The sequence below is a fragment of the Lingula anatina genome, chromosome 6 (assembly GCF_051362555.1).
Source record: "Lingula anatina isolate TDL-2025a chromosome 6, LinAna3.0, whole genome shotgun sequence".
Lineage (NCBI taxonomy): Eukaryota > Metazoa > Brachiopoda > Lingulata > Lingulida > Lingulidae > Lingula > Lingula anatina.
The window spans coordinates 18,129,384-18,150,505 of NC_141772.1; the positions used below are offsets into that span (position 1 = coordinate 18,129,384).

General features: G+C 38.7%; 2 protein-coding genes and 2 long non-coding RNA genes across 4 annotated transcripts; 1 reads left to right on the forward strand and 3 right to left on the reverse strand.

The window, feature by feature from the left end:
- Positions 1–2,840: 2,840 nt before the first annotated feature.
- On the reverse strand, positions 2,841–4,802 carry LOC106153688 (protocadherin gamma-A5-like). Its single transcript, XM_013527717.2, has 3 exons — positions 4,612–4,802; positions 3,337–4,317; positions 2,841–2,962 (listed from the first exon to the last, which is right to left on the reverse strand). The coding sequence occupies exons 2-3, from the start codon at positions 4,031–4,033 to the stop codon at positions 2,841–2,843; spliced, it is 819 nt and encodes a 272-aa protein (XP_013383171.2). The 5' UTR covers positions 4,034–4,317; positions 4,612–4,802.
- A 504-nt stretch (positions 4,803–5,306) lies between these two features.
- LOC106155525 (uncharacterized) lies at positions 5,307–20,889 on the reverse strand. Its single transcript, XM_087015781.1, has 6 exons — positions 20,766–20,889; positions 10,290–10,407; positions 9,754–9,843; positions 9,105–9,194; positions 6,069–6,292; positions 5,307–5,690 (listed from the first exon to the last, which is right to left on the reverse strand). Exons 1-5 carry the CDS (start codon positions 20,841–20,843, stop codon positions 6,192–6,194), a joined length of 477 nt encoding a protein of 158 aa, XP_086871907.1. The 5' UTR covers positions 20,844–20,889; the 3' UTR covers positions 5,307–5,690; positions 6,069–6,191.
- LOC147761286 (uncharacterized) lies at positions 12,327–14,179 on the reverse strand. Its single transcript, XR_015335187.1, has 4 exons — positions 14,012–14,179; positions 13,061–13,148; positions 12,777–12,880; positions 12,327–12,587 (listed from the first exon to the last, which is right to left on the reverse strand). It is a non-coding gene; the product is annotated as an uncharacterized LOC147761286 (long non-coding RNA).
- Positions 14,208–16,472, forward strand: LOC147761287 (uncharacterized). Its single transcript, XR_015335188.1, has 2 exons — positions 14,208–14,367; positions 15,058–16,472. It is a non-coding gene; the product is annotated as an uncharacterized LOC147761287 (long non-coding RNA).
- Positions 20,890–21,122: the final 233 nt, after the last annotated feature.

Genomic DNA, 21,122 nt, shown 5'->3' on the forward strand with positions numbered 1-21,122 from the left:
AGACCTGCATGCACCGACAGGGCTGTTTGTTTCGCTGAAATTCTTAGTAGGCCCCTACACAGCCCCTGCTATCAGAACAGACTCTCAAAAGAATAGATGTTGGCGGAATTGCTCTTAAAATCGTTTTAGCTACTGTTCTGTATATATACAATTAAAATAAATAAATAAATAAATAAATAAACAAGAGACATGTAATAACCCCGTCTCCGAGTTTCACGGGCATACCCAGAAGGTATGCCCGATCGTCAGGAGGTTTATTTGAAAATGGTTTTATTAGCCGTTTTTACGTACACGGCGTGACGACACTTACGTCGCACGCCGTGTTAGTTACGTCACCTTATGCCGACACATGGTAATTATTTCAGTTCTTTTATTTCTAATAGGTGTTATCATTATTAACAGTTTTTCGTCCAGGCAAAGGTTGCATAGGAGCTGATTTCTCCTTTGCGTCGTTGATTTCTTTATGATGTCCCATCTAATGCCATACTGGGTTTTATTTTCTTTTAATTTCCAAATGTATTTAGATAACTCAGTTTCTACAGCATATTTTTTGTCCCTAAATGACTTAGTGTGCTTATTATATCTCAACTTAAATTGCCCACCACAAAGGCCTATATATTTCATGCATTTGCTCTTTGTAATAACTGTTGCTTGGTACACAATGTTGCTAGACAAACATTCCCCTCTCAAAGGACACTTGCTTGGTAATCTACAATTACATTTCTTATCTTGAGTGTCGTCACGCCGTGAACGTAAATACGGCTAATAAAACCATTTTCAAATAAACCTCCTGACGATCACGGACTTTTTGAATTAAAATGGAGAGAACAGACTAATTTGTTCGGTTACTTGTCTTTATATATATATATATATTCTTTTACTCATCGTTTAAAGGTGGTTTTTAGAAAATAAATAAATAAATAAATAAATGAGAAGAGTTCATAGCACTCGAGGCAAACGCGGCCACAAAAAGCTATATATTCGGCTGAGAGGGTGACCGAGAGGGATTCAAATAAAGAATATTAGTGAATACGTAGCGTTTTCTTGAGTTGTTTTCTGCACAGTACATATCAAGATAACCAATAGTTTTTCCGTACCAAGGGTTATTGTTAAATCACAATGGAAAGTTCCTCAGCACACAGAGAGCCGTAGTTGATCAGGGAAGTGAAGCAATGTTGGCAGTAAAAATATCAGTAGAGACGGACTCTGAAATGTAGAAACTGAACTTTTTCTCTTTGATACATACGTGTTACCGAACCTGAACTATGGAAGCGAAGTCTGGGAGTTTCGTAAATCGTCAGTTATACATCTGCAATATTGTTAATTGATCTTGGGAGTAAAACCCTCTTTACACTGGACAGCGACCATGAAACTTGCCAGGTTGCCGTTGGACGCTCAAAGAACACACGGTGATCGCTTAGGTCGCACACAGAACGTTCGAGCATCGTTTATCGGTCTAGCGGGAGGCAGTATAAAGATCTTAGAATGATAGCCACTGAACGTCGATGAAGGTACAGAGTACGTAACGAAGGGTTCGTAAAGAACCCTTGAACCCTGTAGGTTGTGCAGGGGACGCACAGGGAGACAGGCGGGTAGCTCAATGGACGCACAGGTCGCTCGCTGTTTTACCAGTAAAACCTATATTCGGTCGTTCAAAGAAGGCACAAAGGACGAAGAAGCACTTACACTGAGACACGATTTAATTGTTTTTTCGACAATTGAGCTTCTTGACCACATTTTTGATTGTAGAAGGGACGCTGAAATGACGCCGTCCACTGTAAAGGGGACTAAATTTAAAGTAACAAAGTTGTGCCGTCTGCTGTTTATAAAAAATTAAGGTAATTCCCACTGTGTAGGGAATTAACACGGGGTTTTTAAATGTTATTCGAGGTTGAGCATTTTAATTCAAGCGAAGGACACATTTTGCCTGCACAAAGTGAACTATTTATTTGATTTTTCAATCAACAACCAATGACTTTCATTGTGTGACTTCACTGAACAAGCAGCGAGTTATATGATACAAAAACAGTACCAGTGGGTTTTACGCTTTTTGAAAATTTCAAATTGGGGAAATTTCAATATCAATAAATTAAAATTATAAAATTTTAAATGTCAGCAGGTCCCGTATATAACTGATAATAACGCATGGAATTATTCTTGTTGTTCCGTGATCCAACCATATCACAATGCAGCAAGCCGTCAATAAACTAGCAGTGTTTCCTCCTTAATATCCTATGACCAATTAATAATCAGAATAATTCCTAATTTTGACAACCATTAATTTCTCAGGATTAAGATAGCATGTGTATTACATATTCAAAATATCAATGACCTTCTTCTTTGCATTTCTTTGTAAATTGATGTTGATATTTGAAACCTTTCCAGTCATTTTAATAATTTGTTGTTCTTTTTCGGTCACAATTTTATTATCTTGAAGCACCGGAATAATCAAAACATGCATTTCTTTTCCAAATAATTTTTCTAGTTTTCTTGGATCTGCGCATCTAACATTCATATGTAAAAATCAAAGCCGGTACAGATCAGATATCCCATGTATCGTCATCAGCACTTACGACTTTAGTTCATGCATCTAAAAGCATTGCTTATAATATCTAAGAAAATAAAACAATGTCGAAGCGAATGCCTGATTGCTAAATGCATGTCTCCAAGGTGGAAATGAAGCGAAGTCAGTCTCGTTCTCACTATCCGCCGAGGCATCAATGTCCTCAATGTTGCCGATGTCTCCTTCCATGACATATTTGTTTGCCCCGATAGATGTCATCTGGTGTGTGTAGGCCATGGGGGACGATCTACGGGGATGCTCTGGCGTGGAGCTGACTTTATATTTCTGTCCCCAGAAACAGCGATAGGCAATAACAGCAGTAAGGCACAGTGTCACCACTCCACCCACTGAAGCCCACCGTCTGGTACCATGGTTCTTGTGGGGACTTTACAACAGTCGCTGAAATAAAGAGAATATAATTTGTTTCATTTACTTGCGGCAATTTTTTTTCTGTACATCATCCTCGGTTTACCTTCTTTGTGTCTTTCATTCTTTTGGTCATTTTACTTTTTTCTCAGCTTGGCGTGTTCCCATGACACGTTATTTGAAAATATACAGGTATGTGTTAAGAAAACATACAGGTATTGCACGTATAACTAAGGACTTAGGGTCATTTGGTAAACGTATCATTATAAAATTACCCTATTAGCCTACACATCACCGGATGTGGAAATTACTTACTTTTTATCAGGTGTTTGTGTTCGTTTAGATAAAAAGGGGGATTCAATTCATGCGTGTTAACTTGGTCATTGTTTTGAGCTACTGTAACATACCTTGTTTTGTCGTCGTCTTCGGCGTTGGTACTGTCCCACTATTTGTCACTTTACCCGCAGTTGAAGAACTCCCAAGTGTCGTGGAGACCGGTGCTACGGTGTTAGTCGTAGGGTTCACAACGACTGTATCATTTCGTTCCTCAACAAGGTGTCCGTAGACAGAAATAACAACAGGCAAGATGGCGGACTTTGGTGGCTCTCCTCCATCCTCCGCCAAAATGGTAAGGTCATATCGATACTGGGCTGGGTAACGCACGACGCTCAGCTCTCCGGTGTCTTCGTTGACAGCAAATACAGCATCAGGGTTGCTCTCGTTGGTTATAAAGTGTCGAACCGTTCCGTACGACCCACTGTCTTTGTCTGTGGCCAGGAACCGCCCTACCGTGCGTCCTAGCTCGCCGCTGGCATTCACTGGAATCTCTGGGAAACCAAACAACTGGAAAAGTGGTGTGTTGTCGTTGACGTCTTGGACAATGATGGCGACCTTGGTGGCAGCACTCTTGGGCGGTACGCCCTTGTCGGATGCCACTACTGTCATAATGAACTCCTGCGGAAGACTGTCGTAGTCCAGTTTGGCTACCACTGATAACTGTCCCTGACTGTCCATGTTGAAGAACCGCTCCGCTCCGTTGCTTCCAGAGAAAGTATACTCTAGTTTGCCATTTCGCCCTGTATCTAAGTCTGTCGCGTTAATCATGGTAATGTTCTCTTGAAACACGATAATAGTTCCTGGTGGGGCATTTTCCGGCACAGTGCCATTGTACCAGTTGTATGCAAACACTGGGCTGTGATAGTTTGAACCAATTTTAATAGAACAGTCGACGCCGTCGTATTCATCCAGACATTCGCACTGGTTAGGTGAGACGCAACTTCCATTACCAGAGCAGTTGGCCACATCACTGCAGACGGGCTCGTCACAGCGTTCACCCAGCCAGCCGGGAGAACACAAGCACGTGTCCAAAGATACACAAAGTCCATTGCCTGCATAGAGGAAAGACAAACACAAGTATGTCACATAGCGTAATATAGAAAGAGGAACAAATGCAATCGTTGCGGATGTAACACATAAGACTTATGACTTTTATTTTAAACTAGTTTCTTCCGCACCGTGTGCAAACTCCCAATGAACGCATTACTGGCAGATACCTGCTGGTCAAGTGGATGTTTTAACGCTTTTCTTTGAAAATAAACGGGTTAGTCGCACAGTTAGAATAAATATATACAACCATATATAATATGTCATTGTGGGTATGAATTGAGTTATACAGTTATTACCAGAGCAGTATCCAAGAGCTTCACATGAGAAATTAGAGCAGTCATTTCCCCCGAAGCCTGGGTCACAGTTACAGAGGTTGGGCTCCAAACACGCACCGTGTCCTGAACAGTTGTTTACGGCAGAACATGAGACGGTGTCACACGTGTCGCCACGGTAGCCTTCAAAACACCTGTTACAAATATTTTAGAAGGGAGAAAATAAAATCATAAATACATGTACTGTTTTCCTCCCTCAGAAATTCTCTAAATTTGTCATACGGCAAATTGTAAAAATTATAATAACACTTTTAAAATCGTCTTATTTTAAGTGTCATAAATGGACCCAGCCTATGCTTTCACCAAACATATATTTTAAAAACCGTTGTTACGTGTCACTTTCGTAGACAATTGCTGTGGGATTTCTGTTATTAAGATATAACCAAATGTTTGCCACCTCTAAATGAAGGTATCATTCCCTTCAAAGGCAGCGCATACACCGTGGTCATTACAACCATTTAACGATGTGCAATTCTTCATTGCAGTGCAGTTTTCACCATGGTAACCGTCATAACACGTGCACGTGTGAGGTGACGTACACACCCCGTGTAGGGAGCAGTCATTATTTGAAGAACAGTCTGGCAGAGCGCAGCTGTCACCTTGCCAACCATTGTCACAACTGCATACGTCGTATCCTTTACACTGACCGTGGCCTGGAAAGGTAGATGCTTCAACATTCTTCTAATTGAACTACTGATGATAACGCATATGACAGTGATGTATAATAGCATATCGTATAGTACTGCTTTATTCTATCACATATTGTTACATGTCGCATTATACAAAAACGTTTTGTTTTTTTTGTTTTTGTGTACTTTATCAAATGCATCCCTTTTTTCATATCATTCACGTAAAAACAATCGTGAAAATCTCTCCTATGAACAACACACCTGAGCACGCCGCCAGACGTTCACAAGAAAACTCTGTGCAATTTGGCCCCGCCCATCCGCTGTCACATTTGCATACGTCAAAGTCCACGCAGACCCCGTGACCGGAGCAGTCAGACACGTTGAAACAAGTTGCAACGATGCTACAGTCACTACCTAAATATACAGAATTGAAGACGTGCGTAAATTAGTGTTCGTGTTTTTTTTTCTTCTTTTTTTGTTGTTGTTTTTTTTTTTTTTGCCACAGAAACTTCGTAAATTAATTTGAATATACAGGTAGGGTGCATGAAATACTTTTCTTCTTAGATCGATCCAACTGCACGGGGACTCTCGCTGAATGCAATCGAATTAACTACATGACAAGTTTCCTCGGGCGTTAGGGGTGATCTCGGTGTACGCTCTGGTTCTGGAAGATTTTGCCATTTGCCTTATAAGCAAACAAGTTAATCCTTATTGTAATGCATACCCACAAATCCTGGTTGACAGCGACACCTGTTGGTCCTGTAACACGACACCATGGTCCTCAATACATACCCACAAATCCTGGTAGACAGCGACACCTGTTGGTCCTGTAACACACACCGTGGTCCTCAATACATACCCACAAATCCTGGTAGACAGCGACACCTGTTGGCCCTGTAACACACACCGTGGTCCTCAATACATACCCACAAATCCTGGTAGACAGCGACACCTGTTGGCCCTGTAACACACACCGTGGTCCTCGTCAGTGCAGTTATTCACATACAGACACGTGGCTGGAAAAGAGTACGGCGTTGAAGTTATTAGTTCATTTTAGGAGAGTATGTTCTGTGTGGTATATGGCACATTACGTTATGCATCACACACACATTCCTCTTCTATACACTTACTCATATTAAAGCGTTACTCATGTGTTGTTGATGCAATGGTATGAAGCTTTCTATCAAACACAATATTATTAAAATAAAATACACCTGAATTAGATTAACTCTACTCGATATAACTTCTTGTTTCTATATGCTTTTTACATGTCTCTTCGTGACCGAAGAAAAAAGACTTGAGGTCTAGACTGCGATACATTTGTTAATAGAGGTTGTCCGGGTTCTCAACGAGAAGACCACATTTCTCCGTGATTTTACGAGATCTGCCTTGAGGTGGGGTTAAAATATGGAGACCACAAGGAAGTAGAGCAGCGATTTCTTTACTTGAAAAATAGCTGAACTTACAAAATTTTTGAGCTACAGGCTTGTTCTTTTTTCACTTTATAAAGAAAAAGTATTGATATGATATGTACGTACAACTGACATGTTGAATTTGCCAAGCTAAGAGCCGATGACGCTTGCAAAGCAAAATTCGCCCGGAGGACGTACTACGCAGCAAAGGTCGCGTTTAAACAGGCTACATCACCAGAGATTTGCTTGTGGTGCAGGAAAATGACATTAGTTATACGCATGCCTTTTAGATGAAAGTGGCTAGGATTGAATGAGAATCGGACGGATGATGCCCCGGCAGCTTCCAATTATTGTTTTATTATTTATTTGTAAATAAAATAATCCAGTGCTGTCAAGGGCTTAATTGCTTCAATTTTAGGTTATCATAATTACTATATTTAAATTGTTAACTCCAGCGTATTGCAATATGAAATTTCCTACTTCTGTTTTTTTTTTTTTTCTTTTTTTGCAAATATTCTTCAATCAGTGTTGGCTACAAACTTCCTTTTTCACTATTTCCCTGATGTAGATGTCAAGAACTTTATATAGTTATCCACTCTTTTTCATTTTTAAATTGTCAATTTATATTACTGTCTTTGGAATTTTGAAGAGATGCTTGTCTAAACATGCCAGTGGGTGCAAAATAAACATATTAAAGATATTGTTCATTTTTTATTGTTCTTCATTGACTGGTCATTTCATGAGATCCATTTGAACAACAAAAGCTTTATAACTGCAACTATTTTTTCTTTATAAATGTTTTACTATTAAACTTTATTTATAAAGAAGTAAAATAAAATCATTTGACATTTCATTTACTGATGGATGGCATATCATATATATTAGACTTGCCTGCATCTTTGTTTTAATTTCACTAAATTTATAGTAACTAATTCAAAAGGCTCAAACTTGATCATAAAGTTAATTTTCTTCATTTATTTACTTCTGAAAATGATGCTATAGAAACTAATGGATAGCATTGAATGATTCACAAAATGTAAGTTTCATTGTGATCAGATCCGACTTAAATGACAGGAAAGGTGACAAAAGAAAGTATTAAAATGGACAACATATAAGTTGAAATTTTCACAAAATCATTGCATTTTATTGACAGTTATACACAAATACAACAAATAAACACAACATCACAGGCGAAGTTGTATTTGTGATCTGAGTAAATGATATGAAAAACAGGTGTCATATAGTTATTAAAAAGTCACTACAGTAACATAAGAATGACACTAGCAAGAAAAATTATTTTCTTCATTAAATTACTAGTGCAGTTCAATACATAGGCCTATATATATATTCATAAACCAAATATTTCATTTTAAAGTAATAAAGAAAATGCCTGATACTGTAAGTGACACCCAGACAAAAATGCCATCTGTTGATTCCTGATATAATTAAGTCAACAACATAATAACTAAGGACATACAATCTTCAACATCTTGGGGGGGGGGGGGGGGGGAGGGTTCGAAAAAACCACCCTTTTTGCTGGGAAAAGGTCCACTCTGGGTACAATTTGATCTATGTACTTGAGGATTTTATGGTAAAAGGTCCACTTTTTGAGAAAACGACCCCCCCCCCTCTAAAATTGCTGGCTACGGGCCTGATTACCGTAAAAGACTACACAGTGTATTTATCACAAGTACTAGGGCTGTATAACAAACCATGGTGTCCTGTAAACTACACACACAAAATTTACTTATTAATATGCCCTCGACCGTTGATGATACGGTCTATACGGTGATGCCATGAAGCCAGTGACGTATCGGGTGCGAGTTGTCTGCAGTTGGTCCCTTTCTTCCTACAAAATACTGCGACCTGATCTGTACTTTAAATATGTCGGCACTTAGTCCTTTTAATCTGATCAAGCCCAACTTCTCTTTCTTTACTTCATTTCTCTCGCCAGTCGTGTCCGTCATCCATGGTCATTTTCCTGGTTTTATTGCTTAGCTTTAACTGCAATGCACCCTACGACACAACGTTGGCAATTCGCCATTGCGTTGCTCTATCTCAAATAACATGACAACGCCAAATTTTACTCAATGCAATCCTATAACATAGACTTGTGCCCGACCGCGAGAGAAGTTTCAATAGCAGATTTTAACCCCACCTCTCGTGAAATCTCGCTCCAATCCAGGTCTCGTTTGACGTCATCTGCTGCGCAGATGTTCAAAATAGGCTATCTCGGACCGTCCCTATTAACAAGACTGATGCCGTCAGAGGAATGTGTGGTGGTGAGGCGTGGCGAGCGAAAGGGGAATAAATGCTATACAGTACGCAACTTTGACTATCATACAAAATAGAGTGCTCCAGAAGAGCAATCTAGTGCATACAGTAAACGGGTGTTTTGTAAGTTCCCTATAGTTACCTTTCTGGTCACAGGCTGTCCCTTCCCAGCCCACAGTACACACACAGAAACCGCTGTCACACACACCACTGACGCAGGCACCACAGGAACCTGTATGAACCGGAGTGATATTGGCGTTAGTATTGCCACTTGTATTATAATTCAAAACATATCTAAATTTTTATAAAAACACTATTATTATTATTATTATCATTATTGCACAGAGCAGTGGGTGTCACAGTTTCATACATATTTAAAAACGTGATTTTGTCAAACGCATTTTAGAAACAAAAAGGAAAAGAAAAAAGTGGAAAAATATCCATAAAGACTTTGAATATCTTTTTGCTAAGATATGTGTCAATTCTACATGAGGCACTAAATGGCCGCAAATTGTTTCCATAATGTCGAAAATGGGTTTCTTTTTCCTAATTTAGTCAGGTTTGATAATCTACACGTTTTTAGGCAAAAACGTGATGGAAATATGAAATATTGTGTTTTGGTATTTAATTTGCATGAATTATGCGTGTCTCTATGGATAATTTTTTTGCTTCTTTTGCCCAAGGAACATTCATGCCAAGTTAGACATTTGTACAAAAAAATGCAGCGTTTGGCCCCTTAACAAGCCTACTATATATATGTGGGGCGTTGTCCAGGGTGACATATAACCTACCTATAGAGCAGTCAGTTCCAGTCCAGCCGTGGTTACATTGACAAGTGCTGTTCACACACCTCCCTTTACCATTACACTGACCAGGACAACCTGGCAATAACGTTACATTATAAGACCACAGGCACAGATATGGTTGTATTTGCACTCAGGTTTGCATATTATTGTATACTTCTAGCAAAGGATATTTTACTTGAAATTCAGCAGTTAAAATAACACAAAATAACACGGATATTAATAAACAATGCAATAAAGAATATGTGCACATGGAAGCTAATGCATGCGTTTTTAATATCCATTAATATTCTCAGTTCTATATATTGGTTATTTTATCTGATTGTGCCATTGTGTCTTTATATTTATCCAACCCTTTACGTGTTGCCAGAATGATTCAACAATAATAATAAAAGTCTGATATGGCGTGAATCTACAAAGTATGTTACCGTTTTGATGCCGTATATGTATATATTAATTTTTATTTAATTCAAGCAGATGAGGCAAGGAGTGGTGTTAGAGATTCTCTATATATTAATACTCACCTAGTTCATATGTTTCTTGGTTGGAGAAAGTGATATCTTTCGTGACCACGATGTCATAGACACACTCCTGCAGTAACACCCCCTCCAGTCCTTTCCCCTGACATACCGTCTCTGCAGCCTGAATATTGGGGTAATGACGGTATAGCATTATATAGGTTGCAAATGTTAATGTCACCTACTCGGGCTCATCTTTACACCTTACCGACTATGCTGCTAATTTTAATAATCCAATGATTTGGGGTATTTGAAAATAATTGCAACAGTTTTCTAAAACTATGCTGTAATGTAAAGCACAAGTGAAGCATATGCAACAATACCTGTATATAACAGTTCTTTATCATTTAATAAAAGTCTTCTTGAACAGACCGGTGTCATATTAAGTATCTAATCAGATTGTTTATCATACGTTTACAGCATACAGGGTTGCTACTTAATATGGAATATTTTTCATCATTGTTATTTTCGAGTGCTGATTAAATTTTTTTGGGCTTGAGTCATTAAAAAAGTATGTCATCGAGTAATAATAACAGCCAGTCTTCTGTTGTGAGATATTTTGGTCAATGATATCAAATCTGACATAAGATGCCATTCAAAAGAAAGTAACACCCCCAGAAAACCATATCAACAGTTTGATGTCAGTATTAACTTTAAGCTAAGATATTAAAGAAAATGATGTGATATGTGATATGTTACACAGTCAAAGAACTCACTACAGTAAATCATGAAAAGTCAGTAATTGCGGGTATGACCTCCAGCAGCCGCTTGCAGCGCCCTCATCCTACATGGCATACCCTGTGACACGTTTTTTAGAGTTTGGGTGGGGATATCATTCCACGCAGTGATATTTGCCTGTCGCAGTTCATCACTATTTACCGGTCGATGACCATAGCTATTAATTGTGTGAGTTACTTTTGCCCAAAGTTTTTCAATTGGGTTCATATCTGGAGAGTTTGCAGGCCAAGGCAGTTGCTGAACCCATTGGTTTTGAAGAAAAACAGTGATTCGTCGGCCTCGATGTGGGGTTGCCCAGTCGTCTTGGTACACAAAGTTGTTCATGAAGATGACTCTTACCAATCAAAGCATTGTTTGCTGTAGAATGTCTCTGTAGGAATCCTGAATGAGGTTGCCTCCTAGAAAAACCAACTGGTTCTGGGCACCGACATGAAATGCTCCCCAAACAGAGACGTTACCATCCCCTGCTTGCACTCTAGGCAGTACACAATCATCGTTTTATGCCCCTCGTACACGTCGGTGTAAACGGATTCGACCATCAACCCTAAAAAATCCATATCTGGCCTCATCACTGAAAACGACGTGTGTTAAGATACTTCATGGTATATTACCACTTCACAGGATAAGAATTACTACTTCATGATAGAAGGCGACTTCATTGGTTAAAAAATAAGGACCCTTAGGAGACTCCGTAGTATATTACCACTTCATGGTACATTGTATCCAAACATGTTTCAGTTCTGGTTGGATGTGGAAATTAGGCGTAAAGGTCGATATGATGTTTCATTCTAGACCTTGATCACTGCATGAAAAATCAGCTTTTATATATCCTGAAAGGCGATCAAAAGGCCTCCTTTTATTCACCTTCTCACACCTTTCCTAGACCTTTCGTTTTTTTAGGAAAGGTGTAAAAGACGATCTTTTAAATGACTTTTGTATAAGTGAAAAGGTATACAAATGGCCCACTTTTCTTCACCTTTTCTCTACTCAAAAGTTTAACTTTCATAAACCTTTTGCTGCAAAAAGACGATCTTTTGCTTGAAGAAAAGGTATTCTCAAGTTCATCATTCATCAACTTTTTGCATGCTAAAAGACATATGAAAGACCCACTTTTCTCTACCTTTTCCTGCTAAAAAGTCCAACTTTCAGATGCCTTTTGTGCAACTTTTCAGATACAAAAGATAACCTTTTCAAACCTTTTTATTTAAGAAAAGATTGCATTTTTCCTTCTTTTGTTACGTATTTTAATGTAATATTTTTTGCCGCGATTTAATAATATATTGATAAACAGAACAACACATGGTATAAATTTTAATAATTTATTCCATTATAACATTTTTGTGCAGGTTGCGCTTGTCTTTTGAAAGTTTTTTGATAATCCAAGGACATTTGATTTTTTGTTTTGATTATCCAAGAAAGGCCCAGGAAATGTTCTCTAAATGTACTTTCAGCCAGATCCACTAGTCCTACTATATATGCATAAATTCCCGCTCTCCTGGGAGTAGTTTTCCTGGAATCGTCTGTCAAGAGAACACTTTGCCTGCCCAAATCTTTGTCTTTTGCTTCCTGAAAAATAGGATGCATGTAATGATAAATGCTGTTTTGGGTAACAGTTCATTTTAATGCTAATCAAATATGATGAAAACAATGGCAACTTTTATGATGTTAGAAGTTTTTTCAAACTATGGACTTAAAGCCATCAAAAGTCTTAAAAGAGAGATTTTACAAGGTTTAAACATGCTTCTATAATAGTACCTCCTTCCTTTTTTTCCATATAATTTGTTTCAGCTCATCCAGTCCTTTTGCTTGTTTTAGAACATCCTCCTACTTTTCAGAACTGTAGTATCTTTTAATGGCACCTGGTAAATAGATAAAAAGAGTGAATTATTTGAGTGTAATATCATGCAAAAAGTTTTCAATTAGGGCAATATGAATAATGAAATAGCTACAAGTAATGATGAAAATATGCATTCATGATTACTGCTAGGCAACTTGATTGGGCTTTGTACAGAACTTATATAGGCTCCTGTATTACATACCCCATTCTTCTCTTCCAATTTTTTTGCCTTAGTCCATCCACTTTGCTTGTTTTATATGCTGTTCAGACAGCCTGTCTTTTAATAGCATCTGGAAAAGAAATAGATATTTTAAGATAGTGAATTATTTTAGTGTAATATCATACAAACATTTTTCATTAATAAAAATATGAATGCTGAAATAACTACATGCAATGATGAAGATATTCATGATTACTGCTTAGGGTTCATACAGCAACATAAAAGCAAATTGAATGACTTCTGAGGCTCTAAATCAATAACTTTTCAATAACGCAATGCATCTTACTGTCATTTTTAAGTTTGCATACAAAAGAGGTGCATCATTCACACAAACTTTGTATTTTAATGATAATGAAACATGAGAAAAAAATTGACAGATTAAAAAGGGCATTCCCCCAGCATGTCTACATTCAGGTTAAAAACAAGGTTTGAAATAATCATTCGACAAATTTCTAACTGATCAAATCCAAGAATTTTTTAGGGAAAATGATAAATACAAGCCCTTTGTAAGGCTAATAACAATTTCAAGTACTTTTAATGTCATAAACAGACTGAATACGTGTACAAGGGGCAATATATACTAGATTCAAGCACTTAAAGTGCTGTATGAACCCTGCGAGTGAACCAGTGCATTGATTATATAACCCTGCCTGGAATTTAGGTCAAGGAATGTAGGTAGACTCTATGGGATTAATACAGGCCAGTTATATACATGTACAGAATCTTTACTTGTACGCGGGGCCGTACTTTGACGTAAACTTTTTGCAGTGTTCTAATAAATAGGACAGAGTGTTCGATTAACAATTGTTTCACGATCGTGATAATCTTTTTTCAGCACGGTCTGTTCTCCGTGCATAAAACCCATCTTGGGCGTCAGTGACACGGTTGTTTGTTCCCTTATTATGACTGATTCAAATGTTATATTAGACCTACCTGATGCATTTACTCATTCTCTTCATCCTCATCAGTTAAAATATCGCCGCAACAAATGCCATCTTGCAAAGAAGTCGACCATAATCAATACGGTGGCTTGGAAATTATCTTCTGTGACCAGCCTACACAGACTTACAGTCCGCGCATTTTCAACCGCCTGGCCTTGCGCATGCGCAGATAGTCTGTAATGGGATATCTTTCGCGCCGATTCTCTAGCATTGACCTATAACGCAGTATTAATGGCAGAAAAGCTCGCACGGCAACCTTTAACTTCGTGTTTTACTCAAGACTAAAACAGCAAGAGACAATTATATAGATCACTATAGACACGGGGCAGACGGTCATCGTTTTACAAGGTAGGTGATATAGTGATTTCAGTTTTGTTCGCACAGTGTATGTTAACACAAATTATAGCAAAGCATACTTCTGGGATTAAAGCGGGAATCTTTCTCGACGCACTGCATGTTGCAGGGTAATTTGGCCGTCTCTCGAGAAAGGATCGAGTTAAACTGAGCTTCATTGGGCTTGGCTTTTGTCTGTTCTAACGTTTGACCTGTTACTCACTGTGAATTTTGGAAATATATGTGCACGTCCACGATACGGGGTAACAACAAGGGGTTGTCATTTTTAAAAGTGTTAGAATATTCCCATGTGTTGGATTACAAGGGGGTGCTTTAATGTGAAAGGGGATGGATTCGACTTAGACCCCATTTCCAGAGATTAGATCGATCTACTTAAGATCGACCTAACTCCCTGGGGGTTCACGCTAAATAGCTGTCAGCCGAGCGGACACGAAAGTTAATTACCCCCTTACAGCTTGTAGTAGGCAGGACGGACATTTTAGCCGGATTATATGACAGTAATCTAGTGAGACTCCTTGCGGGGAGAGATCGATCTAAAAGCTCTGGGAATACAGCCTTATACAACCGAAAATGACACTATTTAAAACAGCTGCACATTATAGAAAAGAATTAAGTTCTCAGAAAAATATTGTCATGTGTTTTTGTCATGTCTCTATTATTCACTATGTCTTTTCTTTTATAAAGGAATTGGGCGTCACAAGGATGAAAAAGCAGTGCCTGTCGTCACAAGAAAATAGATGAACATCTTAAAGAAGGCAGCATTCCTGTGCTCCTGTTATACATGAATTTCCAGTCTGCAGCTACAATAGAAATTGTTAACCTACGTGTATAACCTCATTGTGTTTACCTCAGACCCCCTCTCCATCAGATTTATGGAATTAAACATGCTAAAATGGTAAAGGGGAGACTGACTCGCTCTGAGCAAGAGAATAAGTAAACAGTTATGTATGGTTGATAATTTTCCTCTGATATTAAGATTAACTACAGAAGTGTAAGCAAGATGAATGAAGGATATGCAAACAGTCTGTCAGTAATAAAACCAGTTCCAATACAAACAAATTCCAATTGCATAGCTGATTACTACCTATCCAACTTCGGTTAAATATTTCCATCATGCCCAGGGCCTTACTATTAGGGATTATGTAAAAGGTAAAACTTGCTCTCTGGAGTCTAAAACACATCATAACAATTTTAGAGTGGTTTTATCCTTAGAAACGATCCTCTGGTCAGGCAAACTATGGAGAGGTGACCTCTGACATTTATTGTAATTATAATTTTTGACTTGATGCAATCAATGCTAATACTGACATAACTGCATATAACAAAGTTAGTGATGAGAGATCCTTTAACCTTTTTTTGTCAAGGAGGGGTGGTTTTCTGTTAAGAGACGAGCCTCTAGCCAGGCAAATTATGGAGAGGTGACCTCAAACACTTTTCGAACTTGGTGCAATCAATGCTAAAATCCTGACATTACTGAAAATAACAAAGTTAGTGACGAGAGATCCTATTGCATTTTTGGCGAGGAGGGGTGGTTTTCTGTTTAGAGACGAGCCTCTAGCCAGGCAAATTATGGAGAGGTGACCTCAAACACTATTTTGACTTGGTGCAATCAATGCTAAAATCCTGACATTACTGAAAATAACAAAGTTAGTGACGAGAGATCCTATTGCCTTTTTTTGTCGAGGAGGGGTGGCTTTCTGTTTAGAGACGAGCCTCTAGCCAGGCAAATTATGGAGAGGTGACCTCAAACACTATTTTGACTTGGTGTAATCAATGCTAAAATCCTGACATTACTGAAAATAACAAAGTTAGTGACGAGAGATCCTATTGCCTTTTTTGCCGAGGAGGGGTGGTTTTCTGTTTAGAGACGAGCCTCTAGCCAGGCAAATTATGGAGAGGTGACCTCAAACACTATTTTGACTTGGTGCAATCAATGCTATAATCCTGACATAATTAGCTACTGTCCAGAAGCATGGAGATCATTTCCTGTGAAAGTAATTATCTACGCAAATATGGAGATGTGACCTCTGACATATAATTTTTTATTTGCTGTATTTAAACCCTGACAATATTGGAATAAAAATATAGTTACTTTCGATTCTGAAAGTTGTTTGTCGTTTAAAGCGTCAAAATCATATGTCTACCTCAAGTGAATTACTCCAGCCAATGCAAGATTGCATAATTTTTTCTCCGAAATGCAAATCACCATATTCAATCTATCAGTTAAATACTTTAATCAAAGTGCAAAACATTTCATCATGCAAACAATTTGCAAAAGTATTCGCTTTTTCCATAATGTGCTTAATGTAAGATACGGAATAAAGTCCTGTACATAAAATAAATAGTATACATACAAAAGATCACCACGCATTATTATAAAATTAGTCTTAAGCTTTCAGAAAATAAAAGTTAACAAAATGAGACCTTTCCAGTTAACAAAAGCTGGAATGTAAGGTGGCCTTTCGCAGTGTAAAAGGTGATAGTTGAACTTTTGAAAACTGAAAGTTAATGAAAATGTGAATGACGGTCTTTCCGAGACGTAAAAGTTGATAAAAAGATGACCTTTTACAAATGAAAGATGAAAGATGACCTTTTCGTCAAGGTGTTTTTTCATGCAGTGGATTTCCAGAGTGACGTGCGCGTATTCGAAATGGTGTGTGTGTGTGGGGGGGGGGGGGGGGGGGGGAGTAACATTTCTCACTCACATGATAGCGCGTATTTTATCTCGTTGGAGTTTAATGAAGCTGTTATTTTCATATGTTCTCGTAGATACCCGTGAGATTAACTTCTATAAATAATGTACTTTATTTCAAGAGCTCCGGTCCAGTGGCGGAAAGCATAAAGCTAGTTTTTTTTTTTACCCATTTAGTTTTGAAATTTTTCAGATTTCAGGACGTTTAAAAACTGACAATATTTGGACGTTGAATCATGGCGGGTCTAAGGCACTAGATGTATAAGACAAACGAAGTGTATAAATAAACACATTGTCTGCCTTTAAACTAGGGCATAAAACTGACCATGTGTGGTTTGATTGACGGCGCAGGTTTATAGATGTGGCTAGTACACAGTAGCAAGAATGTATGTCTTTCCACTGTAGGTAGAGAACTCTACATACTATTTTGAATGTGAAAGGGCACTTCGGATTTTTTTTTTTTTTTTTTTTTTTTGGGGGGGGGGGGTCCTGGGGGCGGTTGAGTCTAATTGACATTGTTATTCCTGCTATATCTATCCTGAGACCAATAAAGCTGGGAACGTAAGGCTATGGGGATTGAAAAATCTGTCTTTGGGGATGTGTATGGGTCCTTCTGGGTTTTTGTGACATTGGGTGTGGCCGTCCCTGGGGAGGTTGATTTTAAATTTTACATCGTTATTCGTGCTTCTACCCTTACGCCATTACAGTTGGGAACATGAAACCTTCCGGGCTGATAAGCTTACCATTGAGGATATGCATAGGTTTCCGGGAATGTTAGTATGATATTTCAGGTGTGGCTATCCCGGGGGGTGGTTGATTCTATTTTTCACAATTTATTTCTGCCATCTATACCCTTAAATTTTAAGGAACATGGAACGGAGATTGATGAACCTGTCATTTTAATGAATGTGCATGGGTCTTTGAGAAATGTAGAGAACAGCAGAAGCACATACAGAACTAAATGGACTTCCAGCCATATGCATAAATATAGGTCAGGGAATCCAATTAAAAACTAATTCAAGGCCCCACACACTCGATCAGGAATCCTAGCGTTTAACTGCTGTTGTGTCTTAACACAAAACAAAAATGTTTATTTCCCAAGAGCAGTAATTAACATGTGTGTTTTATGTTAAAGAACAATGGGACTTGGACCCTAGGATTCCTGAGAGTATGGGGTCTTGAATGGGTTTTATTTAACTTGACCTATATTCAAGAATACGACTGAAGGTCTGTTATTTAGTACTGTCTGCTGCTTTCTGTACATTTCCCCTTCCTTCCTAACTCGAAGACCGCCACCAGATTCACACATACAGGGTAGGATGTAGTACTAGCTGGGTCGGTCCAACTCTGCAAGGAATCTTAATTGCAATCTATGGAATCAGCTTCATTGCCTGACAAACCACTAATCACTCCACCCCCTAGGGACGGCCACTCCCCAAGTCACACTAATGTAGCCCACCCATGCACCAAAGACTCATGTTCCTAATTCGAATGGTCTAGGGGGAGATGAAATAAATTACGGTAACATATATGTGTACCATCCCCAGGGACAGCCACACCCCAGGTCACAAAAAAAAAAAAAAAAAAAAAAAAAAAAAACCTGCCTATGCACACCCCGACATTTTAGTTTCCTCAACCTAAAGACCTATGGGTATATAGCAGAAAATACAATTTAAAGATCATAATCAACCACCCCTAGGTCACCAAAGTCACCAAAAATCCGAAGGACACGTGCACATCCCTAATGGCAAGTTTAAATATCCCCAACGTCTCATGTTCCTCACTTTAATGGATAGAGGATACCAGTAACAACGATATAAAAAAATATATACCCCCCCCCCCCCCAAAGGACTGCAAAGTCCCACTACTAAAGGTCTACGGGTAGATAGCAGAAATTACGATGTAAAAATTACAATCAACCACAATTACAATCAACCACAATTCTGAATAAATATCAATCTACAAGCCTGTTGATCTCGCAGATCAGCTACGTTAATTAGGCTGCTAAACAACAAATAGGCCTACCCCCCCCCCTTCCGAACGCCTTATTAACAGGTTTCCAAATGCAGACTGTGCCGCAGATAATACTTTCGGGTCAAATGAGAGCCAGCCAAGGGCACATTTCGGGGACACCATTGATCACATCATGATGGACATTCACAGGTGTAGGACCAGAACAGAGCCTCTCGGAAACCAAGGGACAGACGTAAATCATTACACTTGCGCGTCTTTCCTCATGGAAAAATTAGTCTTTTCAGAGTGGGATGCGACTTGATCAAGATAATTGTAGAGCACAATTATATACACGACCTTCTCTGCTTCTTTTTATTATCTATTTATTTATCTTTAATAATTGATTCCTATTTGTTTATTTATCCATCTTATAATCCAGTAACTTACGCGTAAATTATGTTTTCATAGCCTGGTTTACCTGATCCAGTAGTTTTATGTATCAAGCGGATCTGGGAGGGGAGGACCCAGGGGGTCTGGACCCCCTATTTCCTCCACGCTGATCATAATCTCCCATAATGTACTGATTTTTAGAAATACTGGATCCTCACCTACATACGCCTGTGTATTTTAAAATTACTCAAAACATGCATCCAATACCACTAAAGAAACCGTATTCAGTCATACAAGTGAATTAAAACGTACAGTTTACCTATTTTGGATAATATTTACAGTACAAAAACATTATATTTCAAAAACGTTCTCTCTCATAACGTTGGGCCAACAACAGGTACTTTTTCACCATTATCCCATGAAGTCGCAGGCAATATCTTATGTGGAGATGAAGTCGCAATTTATCCTATGAAGTCGATTTGACAGTAAAATCAGAGCATTTATCCCATGAAGTGGTAATATACCATGAAGTAAACGCACGTGGTCCCCAGCCCATTGCAGACGTCGCTGTTTATCGCCTGCTGATAACAGTGGTTTCCCTACTGGCCTTTGTGCAAAATAACCGGCTTTCAGTAATCTCTTGTTCACGAGGGACCTTGAAACGGGCGTTTGAATGACATTCTGCGACTCTTTTCTGAGGACACTGGTTGTCTTTGTACGACCAGCACGGCGTCCTCTAAGGAGAAGGCGATCCTGTCTTCTTGGTGTGAAACGCGAACACCCTGGTCGAGGTATTGGAGTAGGTGCCCCTGTTGCAGTATTTCTTTGGAGGATTTTCCAAACGGTTCCAGATAAATGTTGAATTACCTTGCAATGGCTGTCCGTTTCTGGCCATTTTCTCTGAAAGCAAGAATCCCACAGTAAGCTGCGTTGCTTAGCTGTCGAACCATATCTTCACTAAGGTACCTGTCAAGTTTCAGAGCGATCCCTCTGTTGCTTCTCTAAACACACTCCAAAGATTGACCAAACCCATGCGTTTTTATACAAGGGCAGAAATTGCCGAAAAGACCACCCCTCACATTTCTGACCACAGAACATGCAACTGCATGCATCAATTGTTCGAGAGTTGTGTGGTAATTAGGTAACACACCTGGCTACAGATTGAGTGACACCTCAGCTTTGGATTTAAAGTAGTTAAAGAGAAATGTAATATTTTGAAGAAAATTTACTCGCCAAAAATTAATATTCCAGATCAATTCTGTAATTCTGTATTGATAGATACGTATTTGTGATGGACACTTTGGTCATTTCGACCGCAATGGCTTTAAGCGTTATATACAGGTAAGAGGTCACTGACCTTCATCTCAGCCTGTGACACGTTCACGGGACCGTAGGCCGGATTGTATAGACTAGGGTCGGTGTAGGAGGGGTCCATGACGTCATCAGAGTTGAAGTTTGAACTGTCCCAGGACCAATTGCCGTATAATCTAGAATCAGAAAATGAAGTACTTATTCTGCCTGTGGTGATAACGACAAATGCAAAATGTTTTTAAAGGAGCAAATGATGAAAATTTGTACAATTAAGACAATGTTTTTGTATCACTTATTTCTATATATGCTAAAGAATATTACGCATTAATTACAAATCTGATTCTTTTCACCTCTGTATACAGTTTATAAACCATATGGTATTTTATCGCCATATTCTGAATTT